At 37.7% G+C, this 15,803-nt stretch overlaps 1 protein-coding gene across 1 annotated transcript; it reads left to right on the top strand.

Moving 5' to 3' along the window:
* Positions 1 to 6,912: 6,912 nt before the first annotated feature.
* On the top strand, positions 6,913 to 12,213 carry LOC128099771 (NKG2-A/NKG2-B type II integral membrane protein-like). The gene is made up of 6 exons (XM_052721591.1): positions 6,913 to 7,087; positions 7,426 to 7,527; positions 9,191 to 9,241; positions 9,734 to 9,885; positions 11,702 to 11,802; positions 12,099 to 12,213. Exons 1-6 carry the CDS (start codon positions 6,913 to 6,915, stop codon positions 12,211 to 12,213), a joined length of 696 nt encoding a protein of 231 aa, XP_052577551.1.
* The last annotated feature ends 3,590 nt before the right edge of the window (positions 12,214 to 15,803 follow it).

Raw genomic sequence — 15,803 nt, 5'->3', positions numbered from 1 at the left:
GGACCAGATGGTTTCAACACAGAATTCTACCAGATCTTCAAGGAAGAGTTTATACCAATACTCTTTAAATTGTTCCACACAATAGAAACAGAAGGAACAATACCAAACTCCTTCTATGAGACTACAGCTACTCTGCTTCCCAAGCCAAACAAAGATACAACAAAGAAAGAGGATCTTCTTAAAGACCAATCTCCCTCATGAACATTGATGCAAAAATACTCAATAAAATATTGGCAAACAGACTCCAAGAACACATCAAAACAATTATCCACCATGATCAAGAAGGCTTCGTCCCAGAGATGCAAGGTTGGTTGCTGTGGATATTGTTCTGTATAAATAAAACACTGATTGGCCAGTGGCCAGGCAAGAAGTATAGGTGGGACAAGGAGAGAGAAGAATTCTGGAAAGTGGAAGGCTGAGTGAGGAAGACACTGCCAGCCACCGCCATGACAAGCTGCATGTGAAGATGCCGGTAAGCCATGAGCCACATGGCAAGGTATACATTTATAGAAATGGATTAATTTAAGATATAAGAACAGTTAGCAAGAAGCCTGCCACGGCCATACAGTTTGTAAGCAATATAAGTCTCTGTGTTTACTTGGTTGGGTCTGAGCGGCTGTGGGACTGGTGGGTGACAGAGATTTGTCCTGATTGTGGGCCAGGCAGGAAAACTCTAGCTACAGTTGGTTCAACATACAAAAGTCTGTTAATGTAATACACCATATAAACAAACTGAAAGAAAAAATCACGTGATCATTTCATTAGATGCTGAAAAGGCCTTTGACAAATTCCAGCACCCCTTCATGATAAAATTCTTGGAGAGATCAGGAATACAGGGAACATATCTAAAGATAATAAAGGCAATTTACAGCAAGTTCACAGCCAACATCAAAGTAAATAGAAACTCAAAGTGATTCCACTAAAATCAGGAACAAGACAAGGCTGTCTGCTCTTCCCATATTTATTCAATACAGTACTTGAAGTTCTAGTTAGAGCAATAAGACAACAAAAGGAGATAAAGGGGATACAAATTGGATAGGAAGAAGTCAAACTTTCACTATTTGCAGATGACATGATAGTATACATAAGTGACCCCAAAAATTTGACCAAGGAATTCTTACAGCTGATAAACACCTTCAGTAATGTGGCAGGATACAAGATTAACCAAAAAAAAAAAATCAGTAGCCCTCCTATATCTAAAGACAAGCGGGCTCAGAAAGAAATCAAAGAAACATCACCCTTTATAATAGCCCCAAATAATATAAAATAACTTGGAGTAACTCTAACTAAGCAAGCAAAGGACCTGTATGACAAGAACTTTAAGTCCCTGAAGAAAGAAATTGAAGAAGATATCAAAAAATGGAAAGATCTCCCATGCTCATGGATAGGTAGGATTAACATAGTAAAAATGGCAATCTTACCAAAAGAAATCTACAGATTCAATGCAATTCCCATCAAAATACCAACACAATTCTTCACAGACCTGGAAAGAACAATACTTAACTTTATATGAAAAAAACAAAAAACCCAGGATAGCCAAAAGAATCCTGTACAATAAAACAACCTCTGGAGGCATTACCATCCCTGACTTAGAGCTCTACTATAGAGCTACAGTAATAAAAACAGCTTGGTACTAGCATAAAAACCGACATGTAGACCAATGAGACTGAACTGAAGACCCTTACATTAATCCACATATGTATGAACACCTAATTTTTGACAAAGAAGCCCAAACTGTACAATGGAAAAAAGAAAACATCTTCAACAATTGTGCTGGCATAACTGCATGTCAACATGTAGAAGATTGCAAATAGATCCATATCTGTCACCATGCACAAAACTTAAGTCCAAGTGGATCAAATATCTCAACATAAATCCAGTTACTCTGAACCTGATAGAAGAGAGAAAGTAGGAAGTAGTCTTGAATGCATTGACACCAGAGATAACTTCCTAAATAAAACACCAGTAGCACAGACACTGAGAGCAACAATTAATAAATGGGAGCTCTTGATACTAAAGAAGCTTTTGCAGAGCAAAGGACACTGTCAATAAGACAAAATGACAGCCTACAGAATGGGAAAAGATCTTCACCAACCCCATGTCTAACAGAGGGCTGATATCCAGAATAGACAAAGAACCTAAGAAACTAGACATCAAAATACCAAACAGTCCCATTAAAAAATGGAGCCGGGCAGTGGTGGCGCACGCCTTTAATCCCAGCACACGGGAGGCAGAGGCAGGCGGATCTCTGTGAGTTCGAGGCCAGCCTGGTCTACAGAGCGAGATCCAGGAAAGGCGCAAAGCTACACAGAGAAACCCTGTCTCAAGAAAACCAAAAAAAAAAAAAAAAAGAATGGGCTATAGAGATAAACAGAGAATTCTCAACAGAAGAAGCTAAGATGGTTGAAAGACATTTAAGAAATTGCTCAACATCCTTAGTCATCAGGGAAATGCAAATTAAAATGACTCTGAGATACCATCTTACACCTGTCAGAATGGCTAAGATCAAAAACACTGAAGACAGTTTATGTTGGAGAGGATGTGGAGCAAGGGGAACACTCCTCCACTGTTGGTGGGAATGAAAACTTGTACAGCCACTTTGGAAATCAGTATGGTGCTTTCTCAGAAAATTAGGAAGCAATCTCCCTAAAGACCCAGCTATAACATTTTTGGGTATATACCAAAGGAATGCTCGATCATACCACAAGGACACATGCTTAACTATGTTCATAGCAGCATTATTTGTAATAGCCAGAACCTGGAAACAACCTAGATGCCCTTCAACTGAATAATGGATAAAGAAAATGTGGTACATATACACAATGGAGTACTACTCAGCAGAGAAAAACAATGACATCATGAGGTTTATAGGCAAATGGATAGAACTGGAAAATATCATCCTGAGTGAGGTAACCCAGACTCAGAAAGACAAACATGGTATGTACTCACTCATAAGTGGATACTAGATGTAAAGCAAAGGATAACCAGACTGCAACTCACAGCTCCAGGGAGGCTAGCAAGTAAAGAGGACCCTAGGAAAGACACAGGGATCACCCAACAACAGAGAAATGGATGAGATCTACATAAGCAAACTGGAGGTGAGGGGGGTAATGGAGGGCAAGGGTTGGGAGAAAGTGAGCTTAGGGTAGCGGGAGGTCCCAGCTGGATCAGGAACAGAGTGAGAGAACAAGGAAAGAGATACAATGATAAATGAAGACCCCAGAGGAATAGGAAAAATCAGAGTGCTGGAGAGGTCCCCAGGAATCTACAAAGATGACTCCACTATAGACTACTGGCAATGGTCAAGAGGGTGCCTGAACTGACCTGCTCTGGTGATCGGACGGTTGAACACCCTAACAGTCATGATAGAACTCTCATCCAGTGACTGATGGAAGCAGATGCAGAAATCCATGGCCAAGCCCAGACAGAGCTCCAGGACTCCAGTCAACAAGAGAGAGAGGAGGGATCGTATGAGCAAGAGATATTGAGACCATGATTGGAAAAAGTTCAGAGACAAGTAGCCAAACTAATGGAAACACATGAACTGAGAACCAATACCTGAGGAACCCCCATGGAACAGGACTAGGCCGTCTGGATAAGTGAAACAGCTGATGAGCTTGAACTGTCCTTAGTGCATGAGCAGGCTTTTTTGGAACCTAGTGCCTATGCTGAGACACTTTGCTCAGCCTTGGTGCAGGGAAGAGGGGATTGGACCTGCCCCAACTGAAGGTACGAGGCTCTGCTGACACCCCAAGGGAGACCTTGCCTTGGAGGTGGGAATGGGGGGTGGGGGTGGAAGGCTGGGGGGTGGGAGGAGGGAGGACAGGGGAATCCATGGTTGATATGTAAAATGAATAGAAAAATCTAATTAAAAAAACTAAATATTCCTATTAAAATATAGACAGTTACATTAAGAGTGAATAGTTGAATAATATAAGTACTTATCTAATATTCTAATTTCTGTCATACTGACACAGTGCAACATTGATAATATTCAATAATATTTTAACCACTAAACACAATTATTTTCATTAAAGGAATTCTAAACAAAAGTTTGTTTTTAAAAATGAAACAAAATGTAGTCACTTCAAGAATTTTAACAAAAATGTTACATGACATTTTTGTGTGGTTTCACACAAGTCATTAGAACTTGAAAAATGTATTGATTACACTAACATCAAGTTAATCTCACTTGATAATGTTACTATAAGTTTTATAATGTTTTCATGATTTTTCCATGATATGTGTGATACAATATGGCTATGAGGAGGAAAAATACATATAATATAATTTAATCTGGGTGTAGCAGCCTCCAGCAGAGAAAGAGAGAGAGAGATTTAAAAATCTACCCAAGGAAACACCCAAACAACCCTAGCTATTGCCAAAGCTACTGATGGCTTTCCACTAACTGACAGTGAGGCTTTATTGCTGAAAACAACACATACACACTCACTGAATGTGAAGAAGTTGGGCTGGTTCCTATGTAGAGACTTCACTTCTACTGACTAGTGTTCATGATACTAGAAGATACTGCTTGCTACTACAGAAGAAATGTAAACACCAACCCAGCAAAAACAGTGACCTGCTTGCAAGATATTCTGGTGCAAACAGTGACACAAAGCTGTGCGAATAACCAACCAAAATCTGATTAAGGTTCACTCCATGAGATGGAACTCTTACACAATGCTGCTTGATGACCAAGAACATGAGACTAGCTAGGCCAGAGACCTAGGGGGAAAACCAAACACTAGTGTTCTGCTAAAAGACAGAGCAATAAAATGACTCATAAATGACGTTCTGCTATACTCATAGATCAGCATTTTGCTCAGCCATCATGAGGTAATCTCTTTGCATCAGATGAGAACAAATACAGAGACCCACATCTGGACAATGTGCAGAGTGTGAGAGACCTTGGAACATTCAGTCCTAAACGGGATATTTCCATCAAATCTCTCCAGTCAGGCCTCAGGGAACTCTGCAAAAGAGAAGACAAAAAGAGTGTAAGAGCCAGAGTAGATGGAGGACACCAAAGAATCAAGGCCTTCAGGACTCAACAGGGCTTGCTGACATATGAAATCACAGAGAGTGTGAGGCAGCATGTGCAGGGCCTGCATGGGGCTACACCAGATAGAATACTAGAACTGAAGGGAGAAATGGACATATGACCCCCTACCTAACCCAAAGGCTACCTCTAATTGGTAATTAGAAATTACCTTGTAAATGAAAATTTAATTTTCTCCAAAGAAGTCACACCGAGGAAACAAACCATTCTTAATAGGGCCCATGCCTAGATGTTGAGGGCCAATATAAAACAAATTCCACAGCACCTTTGGAGGGTATTTGTCTCATAATACTAAGTCAGGTTTAGTTTTCTTTTTGTTTTGTTGGTTTTTTTTAATTTATAGGTCCTTTTGCATATATATTATGGTTTCCAGTTTTGGCTTTTTTGGAATTCCTGTGTGTAATAATGTATGCATCTCTGCGTCTATATGCACTTATTGTGCTTTTTCTTTGGCTCTTTTCTTCTTTGGTCTTTTATTTCTGTTATGATTTATTTGCTTTTGATTTATATTATATTATATTATATTATATTATATTATATTATATTATATTATATTATATTATATTATATTATATTATATTAATTACCCCTTAGATGCCTGTTTGTTTTCTAAAGAGAGACAACTAGACTGTGGATTCAGAGGGGAGGATAGATGTGGAAGAATTGGAAGGTGTAGAGGGAGGGGAAGCTGTAATCAGAATATATTATATGAAAAAGTCTCTTTCAGTAGAAGAGAAAAACCCTCTAAGAAACTCTTGTAAGTGGAAGCTTGGTGATTAATTTTCTCACCTTTCTAGAACACATAGCATTCTTGTGAGATACTCAGAAAATGACATACTACACAGCCCACTTAGTTGACCACTATGTCCTTTCAACAAGAACCCAAAGTGACCTACATTGTAAAGGTGTGATGAGATAAACTGATTTCAAAATCATTCAAGTATGAGAATTTCCTGTTCAACCTTCAGTGACACGTTGGTGAGAAATCTCTCTTTCCACTCTTGACTCACTCACAGCCTCACGGTGCAGCCTGTTCAGTTCACCATCACTGTTGTCCTAGATTTTTGTGACTGACTTTCACCTTTTGGTGCTCAGCTCCCACAGGCCTCCTGTGAACTCCACCCTCACTTCAGGAGACCTGTCTTTCTGGCAACAGAGGGAGCTTGTCACTGCTCCCCTGTCTCCACCAGCCCAGTCAGTTGAGGGGACACTGTAAATGCTACATGTGGAACAATTGAGGCACAGTTCTGCTGCAGGGAATCAAACTGGAATGTGGATGCCTCTAAACAACCCAGAGAAATCCAATTGCATGGGACACACTGGAGGATTGTCTCAAAGTTCTGTCCTTGTTGTCTGTGGAGAGTCAGTCACCCACTTGTGCTTGTATTTCTTCATCAATATAATTAAACCTACAGCCTCTAGAGACCTGATGATGAAGTGTGGATTTTAAGTGTTCCAATTTGTGCTCTGTGTATCTTTGGCGAAAAACGTATTGATTTATCCCAGGGGGCACGATTGAGAGCTTGACATGCCAATCTGCGTATTAACTGCTTTACATGCTTTATGTTATATATACTTGAACTTAAATTTTAGAAGAATAAATAGAGCTATTAGATTCTAAATAATAATAACATTTTAACAGTCACATGTTACAAGGCTCAAAGCCAGAATTTATTTTAGATTTATTTTTTTAACCATAACACATGAGTTCAAAGCCCAAGGTAAAATTAGGTATTTCAACTGTACAAAAGCTCCAGTTCTCCAGGCTCCTCCTTTCGTGATTGCATCAGGATGTGTAGCTTCTTAAGTAGAATCACCATAGCACATGTCACTGGGCTGTACTGTGAGTCATGAGTCATTTGCTCAGAACTGAAAATGCCTCAGGACCTAGGGAAGCAGCAAAGGAAACCCAAGGCCACTCACAGCTCCATTTCAGTAACCCAGCAGGAAACCAGCTGATGGAGTTCAGCCTTCAAATTGCTTCCCAGAAGCAAGTCGAGATCAGCAGGCACTGCCACTGCAAAAGTAAGGCATTTGGATGGAGCTTTCAGTGTAGCTGCTCTGGGGTGCCAGCTGGCATGCAGTCAGGAATGGGCTCCTTCCTGAAAGGAAAGGAAACCTTAACTTGGCCCATGGTGTTATAATTTAAGATGTGAGCACAGTTTTCATTCAGACATTGTTGCAAGAATATATGATCATTGTGTTCAATGAAAATGCAATGATATTGCCTACAGACCAATTACAGCATAGAGGAGGGCCTGGGGGCTGTGTTTCTTCTTTTGATTCTCCGAGTTCTCTTCTGTGTAAACCCTGTGAACATCTGTGTCCATTTTCTCTCTCATCACTTCCATTTATCTTTGCAGAATTTTTATCACCTCCAGAGAAGCTCATTTCTGGGATCCTGGGCATCATCTGGTTTGCCTTATTGATCGCCTTGGTGATAACAACCAGAGTTGTCTCTCCATGTAAGCATGATTTTGAGAGATTATAAAGGAGCTTTCCTCCTTAATAACAAAGCATCTTTCAATGCTCCTTCCTAGTAAGGAAAAATAGATTTTACTTTCAAGTACATATGTGGATTAAATGTGGAATGGTTGTTCTAATTTTGTCAAAGTTATAAATAACAGGGTATTATAATATGTTCGCTTTTAAGTATAGTGATTATGACTTCATAATTCAACAACACAATTTAGAATACTTTACTAAGAAAAACAAATTAGGTTTTGAAAGTGCCCCCATTCCAATTGGTTTTACTGTGAAGATACTGAACTTTTGGATTTCATTGAACTAATTTTCTCCAAAGTTTTCACCATATTATTCATAATACAGTAATTGCAATTGTATTCTATATTACTCTAATTCAAATAGTACATAAATTTCAAACTAAGGGATTAAAATTATGATTATTTAGATGTCAAATTTACTAAGAATTACTTTAACTCTCCAGCTATTGAAGCAAAGGAGAAGATACACTTCTTCCTGACTACAAGTCAGAAAGGTACACCTCGATTGTACAAGTTCTGATGCTTGTACACAATATATCCTGTACCTAACTTAAGCCATGTGATGACAGTAATATATTTCTGGGAAGAGAATAATCTAGAGACATGAACAGTAAATTCTCATAATAAACATTAACGGATGATAGTCCCTTTTGTCATGAAATAAATAATCATGTAAAATAACTATGCAACAGTTTTGATAATTGGCTTTAGTTTCCTCTTGACAAACTATGATGCCTCAGAAATGAATTCTGTCTTTTAGAATAGAGGTTGTATTCAGTGATTTTGAAGAAAAATTTGGGGAGAGAATTTGGTTTTAGTTTATATTCTTTATATGGACATATAAACTATGGACCAGAGCTTGATGAACTGCTTGAGTGTGTTTGAATGTGCATTTTGTTTTTTATGAACCAGATTCTGGGGTGCATAGCTATATTTTTTACATGGATGTTCAAAACTATGCAAACATGTAAATTAATTTTCATTATTAAGTTCATATTGCTTCTATGAGGGGAAGGGGCTTGATCCTGCCTCAACTTAGTATGCCAGACTTTATTGACTCTCCAAGGGAGGCCATAACCTCTCTGAGGAGTGAATGGGGATGGGATTGGGGAGGGGCTGGAAATGGAAACGGAGGGGGGAACTAGGATAGGTATGTAAAATGAAAAAAAAAAACTTTTTGTAAATAAATAATTTAAAAAATGTTTAGCAAAAAAAAAGAACAAGCAGAAAGAACAGCAGCTTATAATTTAAATTTTAAAGTTTATATTTGGATTAAATGTGGAATGGTTATTACAATTTTTGTCAATATCATGAATATCAGAGCAATTATATGAAATGTTTACTTTTGACTTTATCAATGATTTCATAACTCAACATAGTTTAGAACCTTGGAAACCCTTTATTTAGATACTGTTTTGAAGGTGATTTTTACATAGGTTATATGATAAAAAATGTTGAAATTTGGTCTTTCATTAAAGTAGTTTTCACCATATTATTTTTTGACAATTTCAATTGTATTCCACTGTACCCCAATTAAAATAGTACATCAGCTTCAGACAAAGAAACTAAAATTGTTACAATATTTTGCATGTTTATTTTCATAAGAATTATTTTAACTCTCCAGATCCTGAAGCAAAGGCACAGATCAACTCCTCCCTGACTAGAACCCAGAAAGGTACACCTCGTTTGTCAAAGTCCTGATGCTCGTACACATTATATTCTGTGTCTGACTAAAGCTATGCACAGGTGATAGTAGATTTCTAGGGAAAAAAATCTAGAAACGTGAACACTACATGTTTATCAGTAAATATTAACAATGATACCCTTTTTGTCCAATAAGAAATATTCAAATAAAATGACCATAAAAATTTTTAATAATTGGCTTAATGTTCCTACTGGTGGAGTATGATAAGACAGAAATGAACTCACTGTTCTAGAATAGAGCTTATGTTCAGTGACTCTGAAAAATGTGTAGGGTAAAGACTTGTTTGTTTAGTTTAGATAGACAAATAAACACAGGACCATAGGGCAGACTCTTTTCTTTGTGTGCTTGAGTGTACATTTTATATATATTTATCAGCCTCTAGGCTGTGTAGATACATATTTTACATGAATGTACAAAACTAGGAAAACATTAATTTTCACTATTAAATTCATCTTTCTTCAGTACACTCTTGTGGTCATTGTTCAAAGGAGTGGATATCATATTCCCACAATTGCTATTACATTGGTATGGAGAAAAAAACTTGGAATGACAGTTTAGTGTCCTGCACTTCTAAAAACTCTACTCTGCTTTACATAGATAGTGAAGAGGAGCAGGTAAGATCTGACATGTATCAGTCATTGCTTGACCTTTCTTTCTGTCAATGGGATGTATGTAGACCTCATTCACATTCCTATACATGTTTCATGTATTTACAACTCTGTATAATATTTCATTGTTTTATTTTACAATGTGTTATTTATATTTGTGTACTGGTGGTGAATATTTCAAGATTTATTTGTTTATTTTATGAAAGCCATCCTTGTACAAGTGTATTTAGTCTGAAATTAACTTTGCCATTTTTTTTTACCATACACACAAAAAAAATCTATACATGTATGATAGTTAATAGTGATCAAAAAGTGACTAGGTAGAGGTAATTATAGTCAGATAACCAGGCAGGCATTTCCATTTCCTTGATGTCCCTTCCCTATGCATATTCTTAGCAGGACTTTCTGTACAAAAACATTTTTCTGACTTTTGCTATAGTTAGCCACACATGCCTTTGTTTTATAAGACAGGGATCAGACATATGTATGCACTGTTACAGAGATATCCTGTAACTCAGTGGTTCTCAAGCCATTAGTTTCAATTCCGTTGACAGTAGAATGATCCTCTCAACAGGGGTCACTTAAGACCATAGGAAGTATCAGATATTTACATTAAGATTCATAATAGTAACATTACAGTTATGAAGTCAACACAAAAATAATTTTATCGTTTATGGTCACCAGACTATGAGGGACTGTGTTAAAGTTTTATAGCATTTGGAAGGTTAAGAACCACCGCTATTACTCTTTCATGGTCTTAGAGCAAATCATTGATCCATTTTACGGCATTGATCTGCAGTTTGCTAATTTTAACTGCCCTGTTATGTAAGCATAACATTCTAAAACCCATTCTATCTGGTGTTCCTTGAGGAAAGAAGTGAGCGTCACACCCTCAAAGACAGAGGCATTTACATGGCCATCTGTACTCACAGGATACCCTATACCAGCTCCCACTCAGGTGTCCTTGAGTAAGTAGGAGAAGCACTTTCTATGAACAATCACCCCATCAGGTGCTTTCAGCCTCTCCCAGTGCTGCTGACCAGTCTCTCTTACACGTGGAGGAGGGAGCTCACATAATCTACCTGTTGTTGCTTGGGTTCTGGGAGAGTACATGTAAGGTCATTTTCGTCCATTGGACAAGGGAGACAGGATGTCCTGCCATTCTGTAGTCCCTCATCTTCAGGTGTCATGCCCTTTCAGCTTTTTGTTTCAGGTCTTCAGAATTCTTTGCTTGTGTCTTTTATTATTACTCTCCAAGTTTGCCCTTGTATTTATAACAGCAGCCAAGAGAAGCGTTAATGCATCCTTTTCAGTAATCTACCCCTATGGTGATAGACAAAGGTGGAGCCTCAGCTACTTAATGATAATATGGTACCCAGAATACAGAAATTTTGTCCACTACATCACTTTTTTCTTCAATAGCAAACCATAACCTTCCTTCTAAAACTGAACGGGGAGAAACAGTATAAGAATTTATTTGAGCACAGCACCCAAAGAATTTTATGCATTGTTTCTGGAAATTTGTTTAAATCTCTGTTAGGTTTGTGTTGTTACAATGAGTATCTGTTAAGTTACATAAATCAATTGCCAAATTTCCCACTAATGGAAGAATAAAGCTTCTAACTATAAACACTTAAAAGTTAATTAAAATTTTTAGATCAAAATTAAACACATATGTGAGTATTTTGGTAGTGTAAGAAGTGTTTTCAACTTTAATAAGTTGATTTGTATTGGACAATAACTATACTACGACAGAATACACTTTGTTTAAAAAAATAAGAAGAACCTTCATACTGATGGAAATTCCTTGTTTCTCTGGTAGATCTTTCTGCAATTCCTCTCACTGGTCTCATGGACTGGAGTCTTTAGGAAGAGCAGAGATCAACTCTGGGTTTGGAAAAAAGACTCAACTTTCAAACCAAAGTAAGTTTTCATGAGTGATGCAATAGACAAGAAGGAAAAAAAAACATACAAACAAGACCTCAGAAGAATGGTGTCAATAAATTGAGTTGAATTATGAGCAGGCAGAATGATGCTGACCTTTGTGAACTGCTCATGTGAATCTGAAGAATGGGCTACTTGGCTTTTGTAATAATCAGTCCTTACCACACTTCGCCAACTTGCATGAGATCCTTCTTTTGCAGTTGCTTATGAGATGAACTCATTAAGTAGATTATTCACATACAGTATATCTGAATTTTTTGTTTCCACCATTGCAGGATAATAGAGCATGTTGAACATGATAACTGTGTCATGATGTCAGCTTTTGGCCTCACAACAGATGATTGCACAGCTCTACATACATATCTTTGTGAGAGTAATTTCAAGAAATAAAACACTTGCACTTGGAGTCTGCCAGGTATTGTTACATTTCATAACTTGAAAATAGATTTATGGTTGTGTACATCTTAAAGTGCATTTTATTTTCTGCTCTAATAATGGATTTTTCAGAAATAATTATTGAAGTATAATAAACCCATGAAAGTACAAATATTGCTTTTGTATCTGAATCTTTTTGCTCAGATACTCTTTATAATATTAAATTTTATAACAGATTACATATATCCTAGGAGAGTTTGTGCAGAAGCACTGTTGCATTTCAAATTTACCATTCCATGTGCCGTCATAGGACTTTGTAGAATTGCTTTGATGGAAGCTGCAGATTACACATTGAGTTTCCTAGTACAATTAGGTTACTCATTTATTCACTACATGTAAGACAAATTGCTAAATGGTCTTATTAACAAAAAACCTGGAGCCAGATATTGGGGTAAAAAACTGAGAGATCAGAAGAAAAGGACAAGCCACAGCCAGCCTTAACTCACCAACACCTCAGCATCCAAAGGAACCTACTTCCTATATACCAACACCTATATGCCTTTCTGTTCTGCCATCTCATTTTCTGTCTCTGCCCAGTTACATCACTTCCTCTTCCTGCCCAGCTCTGTCACTTCCTATATGTCTGTACAGACCTCCAGACCATTATGGTTAACCAGTGTTGGAATTTAAGGCATGTGCCACCATGCCTGGCTCTGTTCCCAGTGTGGCCTTGAACTCACAGAGATCTGGATGACTCTCTGCTTCCTGAATGCTAGGATTAAAGGTATGTGCTACTATTGCCTGACCTCTATGTTTACTATAGTGGCTGGCTTTTTCCTCTGATCCTCAGATAAACTTTGTTAGAGCACAAATAAAATATCACCACAACTACATTTTCGTATATGTGTACATAGCCTTCTTCCTCCCTTCTCAGCACCGCCCCCATTCACTCCTCCTGTTTCTGTTCAGAAAAGGCATGTCTTCCTGGGATATCAACCAAACATGGTATATAAAGTTGAAATAAAACTAGGCACCTTCCCTCATATTAAGAATGAATGAATCAACTAGTATAAGAAAAGGGGTCCCAAAAGTAGGCAAAAATGTCAGAGTCCCACAAGAAGACCAAGCTACACCCCTGTAACATATATGCAAAGGACCTAGGTCAGTCCCATGCAGGCTTCCTGATTATTGGTTCAGTCTCAGTGATCCCTTGAGTCTAGGTTAGTTGATTCTATGGTTTTTCTTATGGTGTCCTTTGCTTTGAGATAATACCCCTGTACACTGACTTAATAAAATGATGATTGGCCAGTAGCCAGACAGGAAGTATAGGCGGGACAAGAGATGAGGAGAATTCTGAGAAGAGGAAGGGCTGAGTGAAGAGTCACCAGCCAGATACAGAGAAAGCAAGATGACAAGGCAGAACTGAGAAAAGATACCAAGCCACAATGCTAAACATAGATAAGAATTATTGGTTAATTTAACTGTAAGAGCTAGTCAGTAATGAGCCTGAGCTAATGGCTAAGCAGTTATAATTAATACAAGCCTCTGTGTGTTGACTTGGGGGACACCAGTGGGAGAGTTTTGTCCTAACAGCTGGCTGGTAGTGACACTGGAAAAGTTCCAGCTACATTTGGTGCTCACCATCAGGCATTGAGCCATATATATCTAAGAAAGCTTAAATATTCTGAATGCATAGAAATAGAGCCACATGGGGCTTCCTAGTCTCACAGTCTCATGCCAGCAGCAGAGCAAACTCATCTCCTGATAGCTGCCTGTGAGGTGGAGCTGGCTGCCAGCCATCATAAGCTAAGTGGTATCCTGCAGATTCCTGCTGCAGTACACAGAGGCATCTCCAAACTGCACAAAGTGGTGCATGGTAGATTTATCCTTTGCTAGTACATACAGAAAAAAAAGGAAAGAAAGAAAAGGTTTTTGGGCTACACTCTGCTGGATGGAAGCATAGACCCACTGCTTCACAGAGTCAGCAATGAGCTGGCTGTAAACTTAGTTCTGCCACATTGGAAACCTGAGGTGGGCGGAGTCAGCAGGCAAAACTGTCATTTCAATCCTAGTAATACTGCAGTTTAAAGCAATAGATTCATAATAAGACAGATTCAGAAGGGATAAACCCTAAACAGTTTACAATGTGTGTAAAAATATATGTAGGCATGGAAGGGAGAGGAAAAGGAATATAGACAGTTACATAAAGAAATAAAAAGCTTTTAAACAATAAAGTCTTTATAGAGAAAGTAATAGTAATATAAAAAAGAGCCATGTAAAGATGGAAATCGCACAGAGTCTGGGTTATATTATCTTTGGATTTTTTAACTGCAGAAAAACATTTAATTATAAAGGCTGCTCAGTTAAACCAATATGTATATTTTAAAGGTATCCTGACTTCAAAATTTGGATCTAAGCATATATTGCTTTGTAAAGGAGGCTCTGCCTTTGTTTCCACAGGAAGCAAGAGGCTATGGATTTGGTACAGGTTAAGATGGATCAGATTTGATCAAGCCAGATCTCCTGAACCTTAACAGATGGTACCTATCAAAAAAGGTTATAGCTGGTCTTCCCAGGACTTGACCATTATCTTAAATTTTCTCAGGGTCCCCATAAGACTACCAGTGCCCCCTGTCAGCAGGAACTAGCTTAGAACACTAAGCCCACATTCCCAAAAAATGAATTACTAATGTTTTTGTCTTTCTTTAGGTTGTTGGTTACAAATTGTTATTGGTCATAGTCAATATTTTTCTAAAGAAAAAAGGGGGATATGACATAGATATGATAGGATGAAAGAGTAAATTAATGAACATACTTTTAAAGAACAACTTGCTTAAAATGTTTTACATTGCTATGGATTTTAGTTTGTTGATACAAATTTAGAGTTGATTTTGTTATTATATATATATATTTAAGGTATTATGTTTGTGTAACTCATTTAAATTGTAATGGATAATTAAGACATACAGATTAATTAATTAGTCTTCTATGACAGTCAAACATAGTCATGCTAGTTAAGTTTTCTAGGTATACATAGATATATTTCAGTTAGATAGGCAATCTTCAAATGCTTCAAAGACCTATAGAATATGACATTTAAAATGTTTTAAAAACTTAAGACTTTCTGGATAGTGAGACATGTTTGATCCTGGCAGCACCAATTTACTTCAAAGAAGATGGGCATCAAAGACACTCCATATGGAATTTATCTTCTTCTTGGCAAAAATAGCCTTTTGGGCAAGAAACTGTTCTTGCCTGGACTGCTTGACAAAAATGTTGTATCAATTGGACATGCAGGACTTATAGGGAGATAGCCACTGAACTTTGCAAGGCAAAATGGTCCTTCAGGTTCCTGCTTCACAGAAGAAACTGCCAGACATCCTACAGGACAGAGAAAAGTGACTGAGAGTCTCTAGACCTATGAGCTAAATATGGATGCCCCAAGGTTACAGGGAAACTTTGGATGACTGTCCAGGAAGGCAGATGTCTCTGTCATTCTAGATTTTGGAAGTTGCTTGCAATGCTCTTCCTGTTTACTTAGGTAATATTGTATCCTTCTGAGGTCTTTGATGTAGTTGAAGACTAGATAGTTATAATTATGATTT

The sequence above is a fragment of the Peromyscus californicus genome, unplaced genomic scaffold (assembly GCF_007827085.1).
Source record: "Peromyscus californicus insignis strain IS unplaced genomic scaffold, ASM782708v3 Scaffold_6__1_contigs__length_162567912, whole genome shotgun sequence".
Taxonomy (NCBI): Eukaryota; Metazoa; Chordata; class Mammalia; order Rodentia; family Cricetidae; genus Peromyscus; species Peromyscus californicus.
This window is presented reverse-complemented; position numbering and strand designations above follow the sequence as displayed.